This window comes from Pestalotiopsis fici (assembly GCF_000516985.1).
Source record: "Pestalotiopsis fici W106-1 unplaced genomic scaffold PFICI_Scf_6, whole genome shotgun sequence".
NCBI lineage: Eukaryota > Fungi > Ascomycota > Sordariomycetes > Amphisphaeriales > Sporocadaceae > Pestalotiopsis > Pestalotiopsis fici.
Window position 1 is genome coordinate 3,781,978 of NW_006917096.1, and position 15,268 is coordinate 3,797,245.

Sequence of the window (15,268 nt, forward strand, 5' to 3'; positions counted from 1 at the left end):
TTATAGGGTCTGTTTATGACTAGTCAAGATTTTGGCATTCCCAGTTCTCTGGAGCGTCCACGTCGCCGGATCCCGTGTATTTGGCTTGCTTGGGATAAACGCAGAGTGGTCGTTGACTCTGGACACCAAGAGAGGCGGTGTCATTTACGTACTTGGTGGCGATCAGCTTGTCTGGAGCCGTCCCGTGCTCAACCCAATTCATCAACGCCAGGATGATATCGTGATCAGCGTCTTCATAACCGGGGACGGAGTGGGTTACGTTGTCGAGACTCTGGCTTCCACCAGCGATGTACCAAGGGGCAGAGTCGGAGCCCGAGCAGTGGCTCATACCGGGGATGAGGAAGAATCGATAGAAATCGTCCAGGTTCACGCCCTTGGGAACAAGGGTATCGGAAACCTTGTCGTAAAATACCTTGCTGCTTCCCGTGGGAATGAGAAGATCGGCTCCGCCATGATACATCATGACTTTTCCTCCTCGGTGCATAAACGGGGTCATGTCAAATGCATCTGCGGTCGCATTACCAGGGTCAATCTGGTCGGCCAATTGAACGTCTGCATAGGAGAACTGAGTGTAGTCCCACGTCGTATCGTTGTACACCCAATTCTGGTAGTAACCATATCCGAGAGGGAGTATGCTGCCCATCAAGGCGCTGGCGTCTGTTCCAAGCGTCGCTCCCGGAAAGATGAGCGTGCCATTCTCCGTGGTCCAATCATTGTAAAAGGCATACACGTTCTCAAGCTGATCTTCGCTCAGACAGCCGGTTTCGTTCCCAGCTGTGCAAAGGAGCGCCTGGTAGTCGAAGTTGCACCCAAAAGGATCAGAGATTATACCGTCCGTAACGCCGTCTTGGGGGTCGCACTGTTTTTCCATCTCCGCAACAATCACAGGGAACAGAGAGGGATCGACGTATTTGCTAGAATTGGTTGGGTAGTCGAGAAGACCAGATCTCAAGGTCTGCGCAGCCAAATGAGGCGACCACCATGCTACCGACCATGTCAGCATATGAACTTATCAATATCATTGTAAAAGAACGTTCCCAGGGACTCACCAGGAGCGCCAACAGAGATACCGTCAAAGTCTTGCGGGTAAAGTTGGGCTTCCCTCAGCCCTTGGCGCCCGCCAGTTGAGCAACTTGCATAGTACGAGTATTGAATACCTGTTGGCGGAGCGTAGTATTCACTAACAATATGCTTCGCCAATTCGACAGACCCGTGCATCGCCCGATATCCCCAGTCGATTAGGGATTCTGGCTGGTTCAGTCCCCACTACAACAATACCTGTGTTAGCAATTGCCTTTCTAGGCGGTCAAGTTACTTTAGAGTGGTCCTTAGCATTTTGCCTAGGTATGCTCCTGAGACGGTACCAGACGGGCAATTATATGCTTGCAGGGCGACCTTACACAGGTAAAAAGAATAGAAGAAAAATACAAAAGAAATTGCTTACCGCTCCAGTGTCGATGGCTGATGCATTGTGGCCAGTGTCTGTAGACTATAATGCCGGAACCATCACGTTAGTCTTGTTGGTTATCCTCGTGTGGCCATGTCGATGGACTGCTGTATAATACTGACCATGGTGGCAAAGCCATAATGCGAGAATATGCCCATATCTGGCCTAAAATTTCAGAAAATTAGTATTTCAATAGTCGTCATCGCTTTCTTTCGGCCCTTTGCCATACCAATTAATACCGCCGCCGTAACCACCGTTTCCGGTGGCCAAGAACCTTTGGTTCCATGTCGTATCGGGGAGGAAGAGTCCAAAGTTGTAAGACGAGTTCTGAGAAGACTTGACATTGATACCGACAGCGCAGACTGCGGGGAGGTTCGTAGCATTGTCGGGGAAGGCCAATGACGGAATGCCAAAAGATGCACCCTCGGCTACAGTGTAGACATAGTTCACAGTGGCATTCTCATTGAATGCAACGGCTGACGATATGAACTCTTCCGAGCAGTCCAGACCAAAAACAGTAGGAACTGCAAGGAGTGCAAGCGGTAGAAATCTCGCCATCTCGCGGTATTCGAAGGTACAGCCGTCACCAAGGAGGAGTGTTCGTTGTGACTGGGCGATCAGGCGGCGGCAAGGACTTATACTTACGACATTGATCGACAGCTGCCGCAGTACCTGAATTCATGACATAACAATCCAACCTGCTACCACAATAATATGGCTCATTAATCAACCAGGCTTGGCAGGCACACTGTGGCCCTTGTTTTGCTTGCTTGTATCCTGGCAACCTGGAAATGGACAAGGGCAGCGGTCACCATCTGGGATTTCCGTGTCTGTGGGGTCCTCGGCACTCGACACGGGTTCCCGTAAGGATACGCACATAGTAGTACTACTAGGCATTACGATTTGGCTGAACAACCCCAGGATCACAAGCATCCCCCGGATGAAGAGATTGGCGATCGACAATTGTTTACCCCACAAAGCGGATATTACTAACCGATTGCAGTGTGGTAACGGAACACAGACTCGAGGGAATCGACACTACCACAGTAGTCACACTTGGAGGTTGAGCAGGCAGGCAATCCCTCAAACTATTAGTGTGCGCCATTTCCAACTGGTAAGGGAAACGTATCCAATCCCATAGACAAGGTCGTCGTTGCTGAGCCTCAAGAAGCGATTCACTCGCTGCAGATTTGATTTGGCTATACTTGATATAGGCCACCACAACGACACGTTGAGTCGAGTGTTCCTTGCAATACTAGCCAACGCAAAGCATGCCTTCTACTATGTAGGCTCTCGCCAGCTTCGGGTCTAGAATGATGTGAGATGGCTGGTTCGTCTTGTATGGTAGGAGTCATGAGGATCCGAGTTGAGCGGACAAGACACGACAGCCAGGGCATGCTGGGTATCGCATTGGGTAGAAGTACGGACAAATATCAATCAATCAGCCTCCCCCAGCAATCGACGGAGCCAAGAAAGGCAGGCAGAGAGGCAGGTGCTTAAGCCTTTTCATTACTAGGGTCAGTTGTCTCAAGTCCTGATGAAAGGGGACTCGATTGTCATGCAGTGACCGGAGCAAACCACTGAAGGGCCCGCCAACGCAGGATCGAAAAGGAGACGGAGGTTCTAAGGGAGGTGGACTAGAGGGGGGTGCTGCAGATGGCCACAGCTGCCCGTGCTCACCTGCTGCTGGTAAACCGCCGTCAGCGGCGCCAGCGGCGGCGGCACCCCCCCTGAACTGAGACGGGAGCGAGCGAGCGAGCCCCTGAAGCGATCGCACTCAAGTCAGTGACCAGTAAGTCAAGTAGTACTCAGTACCTTATTAGTGTGGTGGCCGAGACACGGAGCCGATCATTGTAATTCGCAAGCGACATCCATCACTCACTCCATATTTTGTCGAGGCAATCCTTCACTCCCTACCGGACCAATCGGCGTCGTCAGTCGTTCATTCACCTGAAATCAATCAAAGATCCCAAGAACCCTACAATTCGTCTCCCGAAACCGCCCATCAACACCGCCGCAATGTCCGGAGTTGATGCGCCCGAGATCCTCGCGGCCTACGATGCCGTGCGCTCCGACAAGGATGCCACCAACTGGCTCCTCATCTCGTACGCCAGCGCAATGGGCGATAAGTTGACCCTCACGGGCACGGGCACGGGCGGCCTCGAGGAGCTTGCCGGCAAGCTGGACGACGGCCAGGCGCAGTACGCATATGTGCGCGTCGAGTACGCCAACGATACCGAGTCGAAGCGGGTCAAGTTTGCGCTTGTGATCTGGATCGGCGAGAACACAAAGGTCATGCGCAAGGCGCGCGTCAGCATTGAGAGCGGCAACGTCAAGAGGGTTCTTGCGCACCACTCCATCACCGTCGATGCCAGGGACAAGAGCGACGTCACCGAGAAGGAGATTGTACCACGGTTACGGAAGGCAGGGGGTGCTGATTACAATGGTGGACGGGGCTGAAGCGGTGGCATGCCGTATGTCTGTCTGTCTGTCTGTATACATACTCTCGTCTTGAGGAGGGTGTAGCAAGGGGTTCCTGGATACTATCGACGTGGGAAGAACAAGGGGAACGAAGCATCAAACAATCACTTCACGTTGGGGACGGTGCGCAGCGAACGGTGTGTTGGATTTGCATACAGGGTGGGAACAAGGAACATAACAAAAGAAAATCAGCTATCTGCATAGAAATCAATTGAAGCGCAAAGAAGAAGGATCATATATACCTACTGTTGAATTTCTTCTTCTGCTTTCCCATCTTCAATCCATCAGTTGGCCAGTCCCCTTTCTTTTTTGGAGGGGGGGCGGGGCGGGCACATGTCAGCTTAGTCATTCAGCGTTTCTTTGGCGGGGTGAATCCTTGGGAGTTGCGATTCTTGTCTGGTTTGCCCCTCCAATCTGCAATTCCAGGGTCCAACTATTACTACCTACAATTTACTTACCACCTTCCTACCTAGCCTTGACCAGACTGAGCAATACATTGGTAGCTCTCGACTCCCAGGATTGATCATCGCCCGTTTCAACGTAATTCAAGAGGTCCAAACACTTACAAAATATTACAATTCCACAATCAAACTCGACCATGGACATTTCGAACCCCCGGCGAATTCTAGCCGTCTCCCGGGCAGACTCGGAGCTCCATCTCAGCAGGTTCGTAAAAGGTGAGCAAATCTAAAAGGCACTCATTCGTTCCTTTCAAGCCCCTCTCGGTCCTTGCCTAGAATCCGTCCTTCATAATGTGGCGACCGAACATGGAAGTGGTCCTTTCTTTGGCCATGGTCCTATTTTAAAAAAAAAAAAAAAAAAAAATTTAGTAGCTGATTCAACCTCCACTCATCACGATCGAGCCGTCCTCCTTCCATGAAGCTATCCGCAACCATGCTTGCCCGCCTAGGTAATGATGACTGAGACAAAAGCCCCCAGATCTTACGGGCAACGCGCCCGAGGCGGCAGAAACGTTGGCAGGTACCACTCATGACCTCGACCTCAAGACAGCATATTACACAGCAACAGTTCCAATCTGGCTCGATCTCGTATCAGAGCCATCAGAATGGTCGGGGTCCTTTCTCTCCCCAGAGGCCAAGGAAGTCCTCGACGTTCTTGGCGGCATTGTCGTCATCTTCCCGCTTCCCACCAAGCCTGACGGGGACGAAGCGCGCGCAGCTAGGGACCTGATTGAGCACGTTGGTAAAGTTGTCAAGGAAGGGCTCGGCGGCTGGCAGTGGGAAGGCGTCGGACTATGTCTGGGCTTTGGCGAACTCGATAACGTCGATGAGTGGGATGAGTGCGCGGCAGAGAATGGCCTGGAATTCGTGCAGGTTCGCGCGGAAATGAGCGAGGCAAGAAATGAGTATGGAGGTATGTCGATCGAAAGAGCCAGGGCTCTTTTCTTCTTCTTTGCCCACCCACTATTGGTCTGGACTTACAAGTACAACAGAAAAGACCGGTATTCCACGCGTCAGGGAAGCTTTGGAAGCAAATGATTGGGCACATGTTGACGGTGATCTGGGATCCGACTTTGAAGATTTCGAAGCAGCACTTGATGGCGGCGACGATGAGGCAACCGACCCAGCACTTACTTCTTTTGGAGACAAGGGTCCCGACCTGGACCCCGAAAGCCTAGACTTTGGGTTTGACAAGGCAGATTTCGAGGGTTTGAAGCGCGCTATTTGGAGCGCTGGACAGGAGTCTGGGGAGGATTTCATGAATGGCGAGCCGGCCCAGCGGACAGTACAAACGACAGGAGACAGCGAAGGTGTCACATTAGATGATAATGAGGTTCAGAAACTCGAGGGTATGATGCGCAAACTGCAAGCTGTCAGGGACATGAGTGCAGGCTTGCCGGAGGATCAGAGGAAGCGGATGGCGGCGAAAGCTGTTGGAGAGGTCATGAAGGATCTTTGATCCTTAGGACAAATCAATATGTTCTACAGTTTCGAAAGCCTGTGTTGCAGGAGGTTCGGAGCAAAGTAGGAAATCTGCCCCAAGAAGATCCAGCGCCCTGCCACGCAAATGACTGCCACCATATCCTAAGCAAACGGAGCGCTTGTGTCGTCAAACAAGGGCATGTTGCTCACTGCTACTGTTGAAGGGGTGCATCCAGAATCAGAAATCATGTTGAGCTAACGACATCCGCGATCGAGTTTGTTGATATTCGGTTTTTTAGCGACTGTCTTCACAATTATCCGCAATGAACATTAGAAAGCTACTGCATAAACTCTCAAATGTAGATATAAAGAGCGTTGTATGATACCGCACTTTGGACGAGCAACGAAATCGTTTCCATGACACGTGGCTCAGTCTGGACCTCAACTTTGAATATTTACCCTGAACAGTTCCTTGCCCGTCCAATTTATGTGACAAGCAAAGCGTTCGACCGCGCTTCAGGGAGACATATCCGTGGCCACAAACTACAATAATATCTACTCGCTTTTCCGGTTCCAGCCAAAAGTATGTTTCATTCGTGGCGGGTATTTCAGATCAAGTATCGCAAAGACCTCCTCGCCGACCTACGCAAATACCAGCTTCACCGTGTGCCTATGTTTGACTGTCACATCGTAAATCGTTCAATGGCCTGATTTTAGACCTGAATACGGGCTGGCTGTGAGGCGCAATGGCCGCGTCACATTCCTCCAGGCCTGAATCACGTCGTTCATGAATGATACAAGTGAACCCACTTCCAATGCTGCCTTTGTAGTAGCTTGAAATAACTTGTGAGACGGAAGTGCCAGAGCACCTCTAACCAACTTATCCTCTTCAAGCCATAATCTCGTCCGTATCTAAAGCAGCTGGTTGACAGGCGCTGTAATCGTGTACTGTCTTTGGATTTGGTGGAGTTTTTTTGTCCTGTACAATATCTAGGCAGTAATCTCCTCAAAGACTCTTTGAGTCTTCATGGCTAGCAGGTATCGGTTCATCTAGCCCTTTTTCTTTGTCGAGAGAATAGGAGAGTATCTCTGTTCCATCACCGTGCCGCCGTCATTGAGATGCAGTACAGACTTCCTGTCATCGTCTTTAGTAAATGACATGAGCATAACCTGATCTGGGGCCGTATATTCTTTCCGGCAGATTTTCGTATACTTTCCCGTCGGAGGTCGTGTAATGGTTACTGCAGCTCACTAGATCTCGATAATCATGAATGCTATGAAGACAAAAGCTTCATTATACTGGACAAAGTCTCCATTTATTGAAGAAACAGGTCAAGGCTTCTGTATCTATTGTAGAAAACAGAAAAAGAGATTAGACCGACTTCTTTCATAAGTATCTGATGCGCCACAGTGTAGCTAGTTGTATGGCACCCTTCAGGTGACACAACGAGAAGGGTTGATTAAGTCTATTTGTTCACACAGTATTTTCATAGATGTAGACCATCTTTATTTTTACTCTTTATTTTAGATACTAGTCGTATCAGTATCTCTTAATTGGGTTCTGTTGTGTGGCATCAGTATATGCATAGGGTTGATTATAGTTTGCACTCTACAAGAGTCCATTAATGGGTAGACGGCTGTGGACTATCAAGGCAACAGAAGCACAATGAATAGTGGTACGGCGACTGACCTGCAAATAATGAAAAAGGGGTCCAGATTGCTAGATTACCTAGTGATGCATGACAAAGCGGAAGATGATCCAAAGCCGTGATGGGATTTGTGGCAAATCGGCAATTAGATGAAGCAGTAGTTGCACTGTCTACCTAGAGCAATAGACACTACGAAGTATGAAATGTAACACGGAAAGCCTTGTGAGAAACTCTTCATGATAGAATCCTGGGGAGCTGGCATACTGGAATTGAGCCAGGATATCTCGGACAGGGTGTATGTCGCTTACATATTATGTATGTACAAGCCCGGCGATTATCGTACAGTAATCTTCCGAAGACGGAAACGCGCGTTGGACTTCAGACGAACATGCTGGTGCAGATCTGCAGCCTGATGCGCGAGCCTGTTCCAGATAATAGGGGACTGACTATCGGATGGCACATTGCTGCTACGATGGAGCTTGGCAGAGTATCAATGTTGCAAAGTCGTAGGACGATGCTCGAAGTTCTGACAAGTGTGTCGTCAAGTGGGCTTTACAAGAGGTACGGCTTACCAGGAGTCTACCACGGCCTTGGCGAATTGCGATACCGTGCTACTAAGATAATGCTGACTGCTTGCGTACAAAGAGTACATATGTTCACTGTCTCTGATCAGAATAACCATTAGATTCGACTCCCTCCTAACGATAACGAAGCTCCGAATGCAGCCAGGGACGGCTGGGTCCGGAGCCATTGCCAGGAGAATGCCTCTTTGACTCTTTTCTGCTTGTCTGGGGCCGCGCAGTGGGGGAGAGCGCTTGACGTGCTCCTGAATTGTGGAACGTGGTCCTCACCCTGGACGGAATAGTGTACACTATTTGCTCAGGGACCTGGTGTACCCATACTATGTATAAGTATGTAGGGTTCCAGGTAGCGTGCGTGCGTAGGCATTCCGCGATGGGCTCCGGGCCATAGTGCCGTAAGGAGGACCACTACCGAGGATTAACCCGTCAACGAGAAGGGACATCGGCCCTGTCAGCGTGCCGAAAGGTATTCAGAGTGAAAGTGGACTTTCTTGTGTCCTGGGTTGCTCCCCATCAGTTGCAATCCTTACGTACATGTATGGTGGTAGCAACTTCGCATAGCGCTTCTACTAACCGATCCATACTGCTGGCTCCCCCCGGCAGATGCCACCGGAGACCTGCCGCCCAAGACATCAGATGGAGGGATCATCACTTTGCACAACACATCGAGCATAGCATCGCTGGGCTGATCCTTTATGCATTATACATAGTAGACGCAGGAGCTACCATGATGAACGATCAAGGATTGGCAAGGAGCCCGACTAGCATAAAGGATCAATTGCGCAAAGTACGTGGTGCGTCCGAATACAGACAGCCATGGTCCGCAGGTAGACACTGTCTCCTCAATGCTGCCAGGTAGAGTTACACAGTACTCAACACCAAGTAGAGCGAAACGCATTGTGCGCCATTGCATCCAAGGACCTGATAGACCGACTCTCTTGCAAAGGCAGACACAAGTTTTCCGCATCGACAAAACAATGGACGGATCGACCTTTTTTTTCCAACGAAACTCTGGATTTGTTTTCGCATAACTTTTTTGGTTCTTAGTTTGATTCAACTAGATTGGTGCAGCAACATTCAAAGCATATCACTGCCTATCTATATGCACTTTTGCGGCACGACCGGGTTTAAACTTTGCATTTGCACAGACAGGAAATAGAGGGACATGAACGAGCCAGTGTAGTGAAAGTCAGGAATCTGTTATGAGCGCCGTTGGCACTGAGAATTTTCGGTATACCGTACCTAGGCACTTTGAAAGCTTGCCCTTGACTCGATTTCGGGCATAAGACGTAGCATTCCATGTGCTTGCTTCTTATTCTGCTCTTTTATGCTTGCCGTGTGCTCTGCAGTATTGGCTCAAGCTGCACTCTTTTCATGGACCGTCTGGGACTTTCTCTGGAGAACGCAGCAAAATCTGTTGAAACTCCCAGAAATTTTTCAATTACGGTATATGGAGCGGAATATGGAGAAGACGCGCGTAAAAAAAAAAAGATCTAAAGTGATAGATGCTAGTTTTGACGTGACGCTGGTTTCAAATATTGAAGAAGTGTGTAGCAGGCAGGTAGGCACTTGAATCAGGGCATCAAAACGTCAAGCCGGCGGCTCTTGGGAGTTGTAACTTCAAGGTTGTCAGACGGGTATCCAAGCAAGGGTGAATGGTAGGGTAATAAATCAGCATTGCTTGGCGGTTTCGTCACGGGCGAAGTCTTGTTAATATACCTACCACCTTCGTAGAGATATGGGTATATAGGTAAGGTACCTACATTAAGGTATTCATGTGACCATTGGATAAAAGATAGGCGGCTGCCAGCAGCAGCAGCAGCTATAGTGGCGCGTTTCGTGGAATATTTCTTCTGCTTCAAAGTAAGTAGTCTACCGGAGTTGGAAGAAGGACTGCACATCCATGTGTTGAGGCTGAAGCTTCTTGAGCCGGCCAATTACGTGGTTAAACATTTTAGATAGTATCCAATTTGCGGATACAGCTGGTGATCTTGGGTTGTTCAAACTTCTGGCGCTCATAGTACAGCTGAAAGGGTAATGTAGTACCTATCTTGATAGGGGCACCTAAAACCATTAGAGGCGACTGGTGATGAGCGCGGCGCTTGAGAGGGCGTGCTGGGCAGATCAGCGAGCGTCGAGCACAGGGACTTTTGGGCACGCTGAGAATGCGACGGCTTCAGCCTAGTCAGCGGAAGAGCTGTGCAATGCTCATGCACAGCCTACCTACTTTGTAGGACGGATCGCCAACCAACAAGCCAGCGGCGAATTGGCTCACCAGACCAGGCGACGTTAGACCAAGAGACACAAGAGACGACTGGCTTTGGCTTTGCACAGTGCGCAGCCTTGACCTACGTGAGTCCATCGCAGAAACGCGAGCTTGACTGGAGCTACTGCAGGAACCAAAACGCTGCTTCAAGGTTCCCGTCCGTGTGATGGATGCAATGCACTCGTGCTGGTGGTCGATGCACCCGGTCTGAACCAATCCAAATGTGGACAGCAGCGGAGGCGCAAACGGAGGACAAGCAGGCTGCAAGTCGAGTGGGTGGGTGGATGGATGGACAGCTTCGGATACTACATACGTACTGCATAGTATGCATTACTACTTGGTCAAGAGCAAGGGGGTTTCGGCCAGCGAACGGAGAACGAACAGGACAGGGCCAAGGTATTGGCTCGAACGAGATACTGAGCTGACAAGCTGACTGACGAACTGCATTGGAGGAGGCGTGAATATGGATGGGTGGATGGAGACTGGTCGTCTTGACTGCAGAGAAGCCCGGCACAGGTAGGTACGAAGTAGGGATGACGGCAACGGTCAAGGCATGACGGGACGAGCGGATTAAGCATGTTCGTCTTGTGTTGCCTTGTATGCATTTGGCGGATGGATAGACGGATGATCATGGCCTGAGCTGGAGGTGATGTTCCCCGGGCCGTAGGCAGAAACATCAGTTTTCAGCAAGCTTTTCATCGCCTGTGATCGATCTCATGATCACCAGAGTTCAAACAGGCCATTGCAACAACGCTGATGTAATCAAATTGCCCATCCGTCTATTAGGGTCGGGTGGCTTCCTTCTATTCCTATGTCCATATCAGGGACCCTGTGTCAACATGAAGATAGCTGGATACCAAGCACGAGGAACATAGTAGTAGTATGCGCTCGTCCGGCCTCCAAGGACCGTCGAGTTGCCAGAGAAGCAACCGACCCGACTCATCCGAGTCTTGCCGACACGAGGTTTCCCAGCTCGCAGAAGCGCCGGTGGTGGAGATCCCGAGCGATGGGGGCGACAAGGGCCCAAGCCAGCGGCGCCTTAGTGGTGAATTATCCAGTACACTATTGCCTATTACAGCATGACAGCAAAAAGCTACCCTACATAGTAGGTATTCTGTCGCGGCCACGACTGATGAATGGTGATAAAACTAGAGTCATGAAAACGCAAGTGCGTCGCGATGATGAAGCACTATTAATTCTCATGGGGTGCCAGACACTTTGACAGCCTTCCAGGCTCTCCGTTGTGTACAGCGCTGCATTTCGTACGGCAAAACGCAGATCTACCGGGGAAATTCTCACAAGATCCTACCTTGCCTACCTAGCCAGGTTAGCATGCTTGATTGACCCTTGCCATCCATCACTATGCCTGACGTACCTTGGGCCCCTATCCTCGCACTTTGCGCGTTGTTTGATTCATGCGAAAGATGCAAGCAGACAACGCCCTGCTGTGCTTGTCACGCGGGTGGGATGCCAGCGGGCGCGTCAACGGCATTGTCCCTTGCATCTCTCTTTTTTCTCCCCGCCATTTTCTCTCTGATTGGCCGTCAGGCATCACGTCTGGCCCAAATAGAGATAGGTATCGTCACCTCCAGGTTCTTCAGGTTTAGAAAGCATGCTCAATGGCGAGGCAGCTCCAACAGATGAGTTTTTGGTGACAATACCAATGCATACGGCCAACGGCTACTTAAAATCCAATGCGATCAATTCTTTCATGTCTAAATGCGTTGCAGGAGCAAAACTGTTTAGTTCTATAAATACACAATGGATTGGGCGTAGCACATTCGATCAATCCTCCATGCACTCACCCTTTGCCTTCTTGACTCTGGCTAGGCGGCGGCGTATGCGAAGTCGGATTGCACATCTGCCACCTGGCCATCAATCAAACATTTTGCCGATGGTTCTGAGCAACCGAGCGCCGGCTCCTAAAAAAAGATATGAGGAGCCTTTACCGTTTTCTGAGCTTATCTTCACTAATGCCAGACAAGTTCCTACCTCGATGTAGTACTTCCTACTCTGATAGCAAACACCCAGCTTGGAGATACAGCCGCATCGCTGGTTCTGCAAGGGGGTTTGCAACGCGACAGAGACAGCTAGGTGGTGCGAATTACGACATCTGTGCTGGACGGTGTCTCGGCATGTTGTCCTGTAGGAAACTTCTCTGGACTTTTTCACTTTACAGCCCGCCAACCTTGCATACTTTAAGATACCGAGCCGGCCATGCCAGGGGCCACGGTACGACTATTCTATACCCCAGGCTCAAACGAGCTAACAAACCGTGTCCTCTGTTTGTGTGAATGGGTTTCCTAGCAAACGTAGGGAGCAAGCAGCACACTCGTGTGAGATAGATAAATGGCTTTTTTTTTTTGGAGTAGGTATGCATGTCTGCTCTGGCGCAATCGATGATGCCCGCCCATCCATGTTCCTCTTCCAACGGTGCATGACTGCGAAGCCCCGCTGGTCCGCGGTCAACATCGGCAAGCCAGCAAGTGCAGTTATCCTTTTATCAACCAGCCGCTGTCTGGTTGGGTAGATCTCACCACCAATCATTCAAGACGCATGGCAGAGCGAAAAAGAAAAGAAAAAAGAAAGTACGTACATAGTACTGCCGGAACTGCATACTGCGGGTGTCTTTCGCTGATTAGCAGGTATAATTCCTTGTTATGTGGTCGATCGCATACAACATCTACTGTACGATGATAGACAACGTAAAAGCGCAAGGGCCCTGACGCCTGTGTGACTAAGGTAGAATCGCAGAATGTTACATGGCGATCCCCGCATGGATAGGGCTCCCTCTGATCATGATGGAAAGGCGGTATGAGGCTCTGAAAATCGTACCATACATTCTAGCGCAAAGCGCTAGCAGAAACGGTTCCCTCCTCCAGGGCTCCTACTGTAGATACTAGATACCAGCATTACCTACAGGTAGGTAGGTATTTACCTAGTGTAGGTACCTCCATTTTGTCCTGGTATATCCAAAAGGCAAGATCTCTGCGTCAAAGAATAGGCGCAGTATACGTTACTGTATGTATGTCCTTTATACATTTCACACAATACGTGGGATGGCAACGGCACACATGGAACTATACTTAGCAGTGAATAATAACGCAATCTGGAGTAAACGTATCCTCGACAAAATATAGTAGTCATATGATCGTGGGTATATTGACAGAAAGCTCAAGTGAAGGTTCGACGCATACATAAGTGCTATTTGCCTATCTGCCTCAGTGCTGGCTTCATGGTGGCCCTTGATACCTACTGTGTATTCCGTATGGGCTATGGTACAGCAGAGGGTGGGTGCATTACGCAGGGAGTGCGTACTGGTAGGTATGCAGTTATCAAGCCCAGTCGACGATCGTGCACACTTCTATGCTACTCTTTTCTATGTCGGAAGGTCCCATCAGGATTGAATGGACCGGGATCCATCTGCCAATGCCTAATCCTCGGTGCCTCCCCATGCTCCCCTACCCAGCAGTAAGTCAGTCATGTGGTGCAAAGAAAGGTTGTCAGTTGAACGCCGGGGGTAAGTAGTACATAGTACGTAGTTGGGCAAAGAGTTGTACTCTGTACTTACCTAGGTAGGGGAGAAGGATGAGGACGAGATAGAAACAGTAAAAAGAGGAACAAGAGAAGAAGAAAAAGAAGAAAAAGGGAAAAGAGGCCAAGCCAGGCCCAGGCTCGCTCAGGCTCGCACTGTCTTGGGGCTTCCCAAGTTGGACAAGTGTCAGGGGTTGCAACCCGTTGCATCCAGTACTAGCAGTAACGCTAGGGAAGCGTCTAGCAGCAGGCCAGTTCCTGGCACCGAGGGGACGCTACACCCGAACAAGCGAGGCTACGCACTTGCAGGAAACATGGGGCGCGTCGTGCCCCTGCGCTAGAGGCTGTCATCCGCTTGCTCTGTTAGCGTAGTGTACCTACCCAGCTAGCTCTGCCGTCGCTCCTCGCTCCTGGTTCCTTGGCTGGATCCCCAATCGCTGGACATGCTCGTTCCTGGGTCCGTCAATTCTCTCGTCCGTTCCCGTGCCCTGGGAGTTGTTTGGCTTTCTCTCAACGCATCAACGCCTCGAAACTCTCCTCGTCCATACAATGGGATATGCAACTACTACTCGACTATTCGAGCCAGAACGTGGTCCTCTAATAGTTAGGCCAACATCAAATATTAGTCATCTACTACGCACTATGCTCGCAATCAGTCCGCCAAGAGTCGCCGCCCTCAAGGTAGTGTGCTGCTCTGGGCCTCAGGTAGGTGTAGTTATCGCAGATCCCCCGACTGCCGTCAGTTTCACGGCGTCGAATGATGGGTTTTGCTGGGTCAGACCAGGATCCCCTCTGCTTTTTTTTTTTCCCTCCCTTCTCTGGCTTGCTCCCCTCTTGATCCCTTCTTGCTCTTGTCCCACGGTCCACCACCCGCGGCCAGCGATCGAATCCGACAAAAAAAAAACACTTGCGAATCCGCTGTACCAGAAATGGAAACACCCTGTCGCTCTTTCACAGTACCAGTGCTGTACTACGCACCCTTCTGCCCGCCTTGAGCCATCAGGGGCACTGGGGGCTTACTATGTACACAGTAGAGCGTTGGACAGTGTCTAGCTCATGTATCCAGATGGGTTCAGCAGAGTCTGGTTATGCTGTACCCTTATTCCAAATTGGGAAGACCCTTACCCGCGGACAAACTATGCGCAGTGCGTTGCAGAAGCGACAGAAGGAGGGAGCACAGTACAACATCACTCTTCGGCTTGTCTGCCTCACTGTCCATACCTAGTGTACCCATTGATGCAGGTACCTGAAGATGTCCCTCAACTTGACCAGGGTGCAAACAGGAGACCAATCAATTGCTTGCCCCCCCGCAGCTGTTCTGTATGCTGTGTGCCATTGCCTCACTCTCTTGGCTTGTCTGTCTAGAACGACTCTCCTAAGCTATGCAGGAGAGGTTGCGAGGCCAGAATGTCTGTCTGTTAGCCATT

The 15,268-nt window shown here is 50.3% G+C and overlaps 3 protein-coding genes across 3 annotated transcripts; 2 read left to right on the forward strand and 1 right to left on the reverse strand.

The window, feature by feature from the left end:
• Positions 1 to 19: 19 nt before the first annotated feature.
• PFICI_09608 (uncharacterized protein) lies at positions 20 to 2,005 on the reverse strand (the record flags this gene model as incomplete). Its single annotated transcript, XM_007838189.1, has 5 exons — positions 20 to 984; positions 1,050 to 1,266; positions 1,445 to 1,489; positions 1,570 to 1,612; positions 1,677 to 2,005. 5 exons carry the CDS (start codon positions 2,003 to 2,005, stop codon positions 20 to 22), a joined length of 1,599 nt encoding a protein of 532 aa, XP_007836380.1.
• A 1,461-nt stretch (positions 2,006 to 3,466) lies between these two features.
• Positions 3,467 to 3,907, forward strand: PFICI_09609 (uncharacterized protein; the record flags this gene model as incomplete). The annotated part of the gene is made up of 1 exon (XM_007838190.1): positions 3,467 to 3,907. The coding sequence occupies one exon, from the start codon at positions 3,467 to 3,469 to the stop codon at positions 3,905 to 3,907; it is 441 nt and encodes a 146-aa protein (XP_007836381.1).
• A 619-nt stretch (positions 3,908 to 4,526) lies between these two features.
• Positions 4,527 to 5,848, forward strand: PFICI_09610 (uncharacterized protein; the record flags this gene model as incomplete). The annotated part of the gene is made up of 3 exons (XM_007838191.1): positions 4,527 to 4,605; positions 4,868 to 5,302; positions 5,382 to 5,848. 3 exons carry the CDS (start codon positions 4,527 to 4,529, stop codon positions 5,846 to 5,848), a joined length of 981 nt encoding a protein of 326 aa, XP_007836382.1.
• Between the last annotated feature and the right edge of the window lie 9,420 nt (positions 5,849 to 15,268).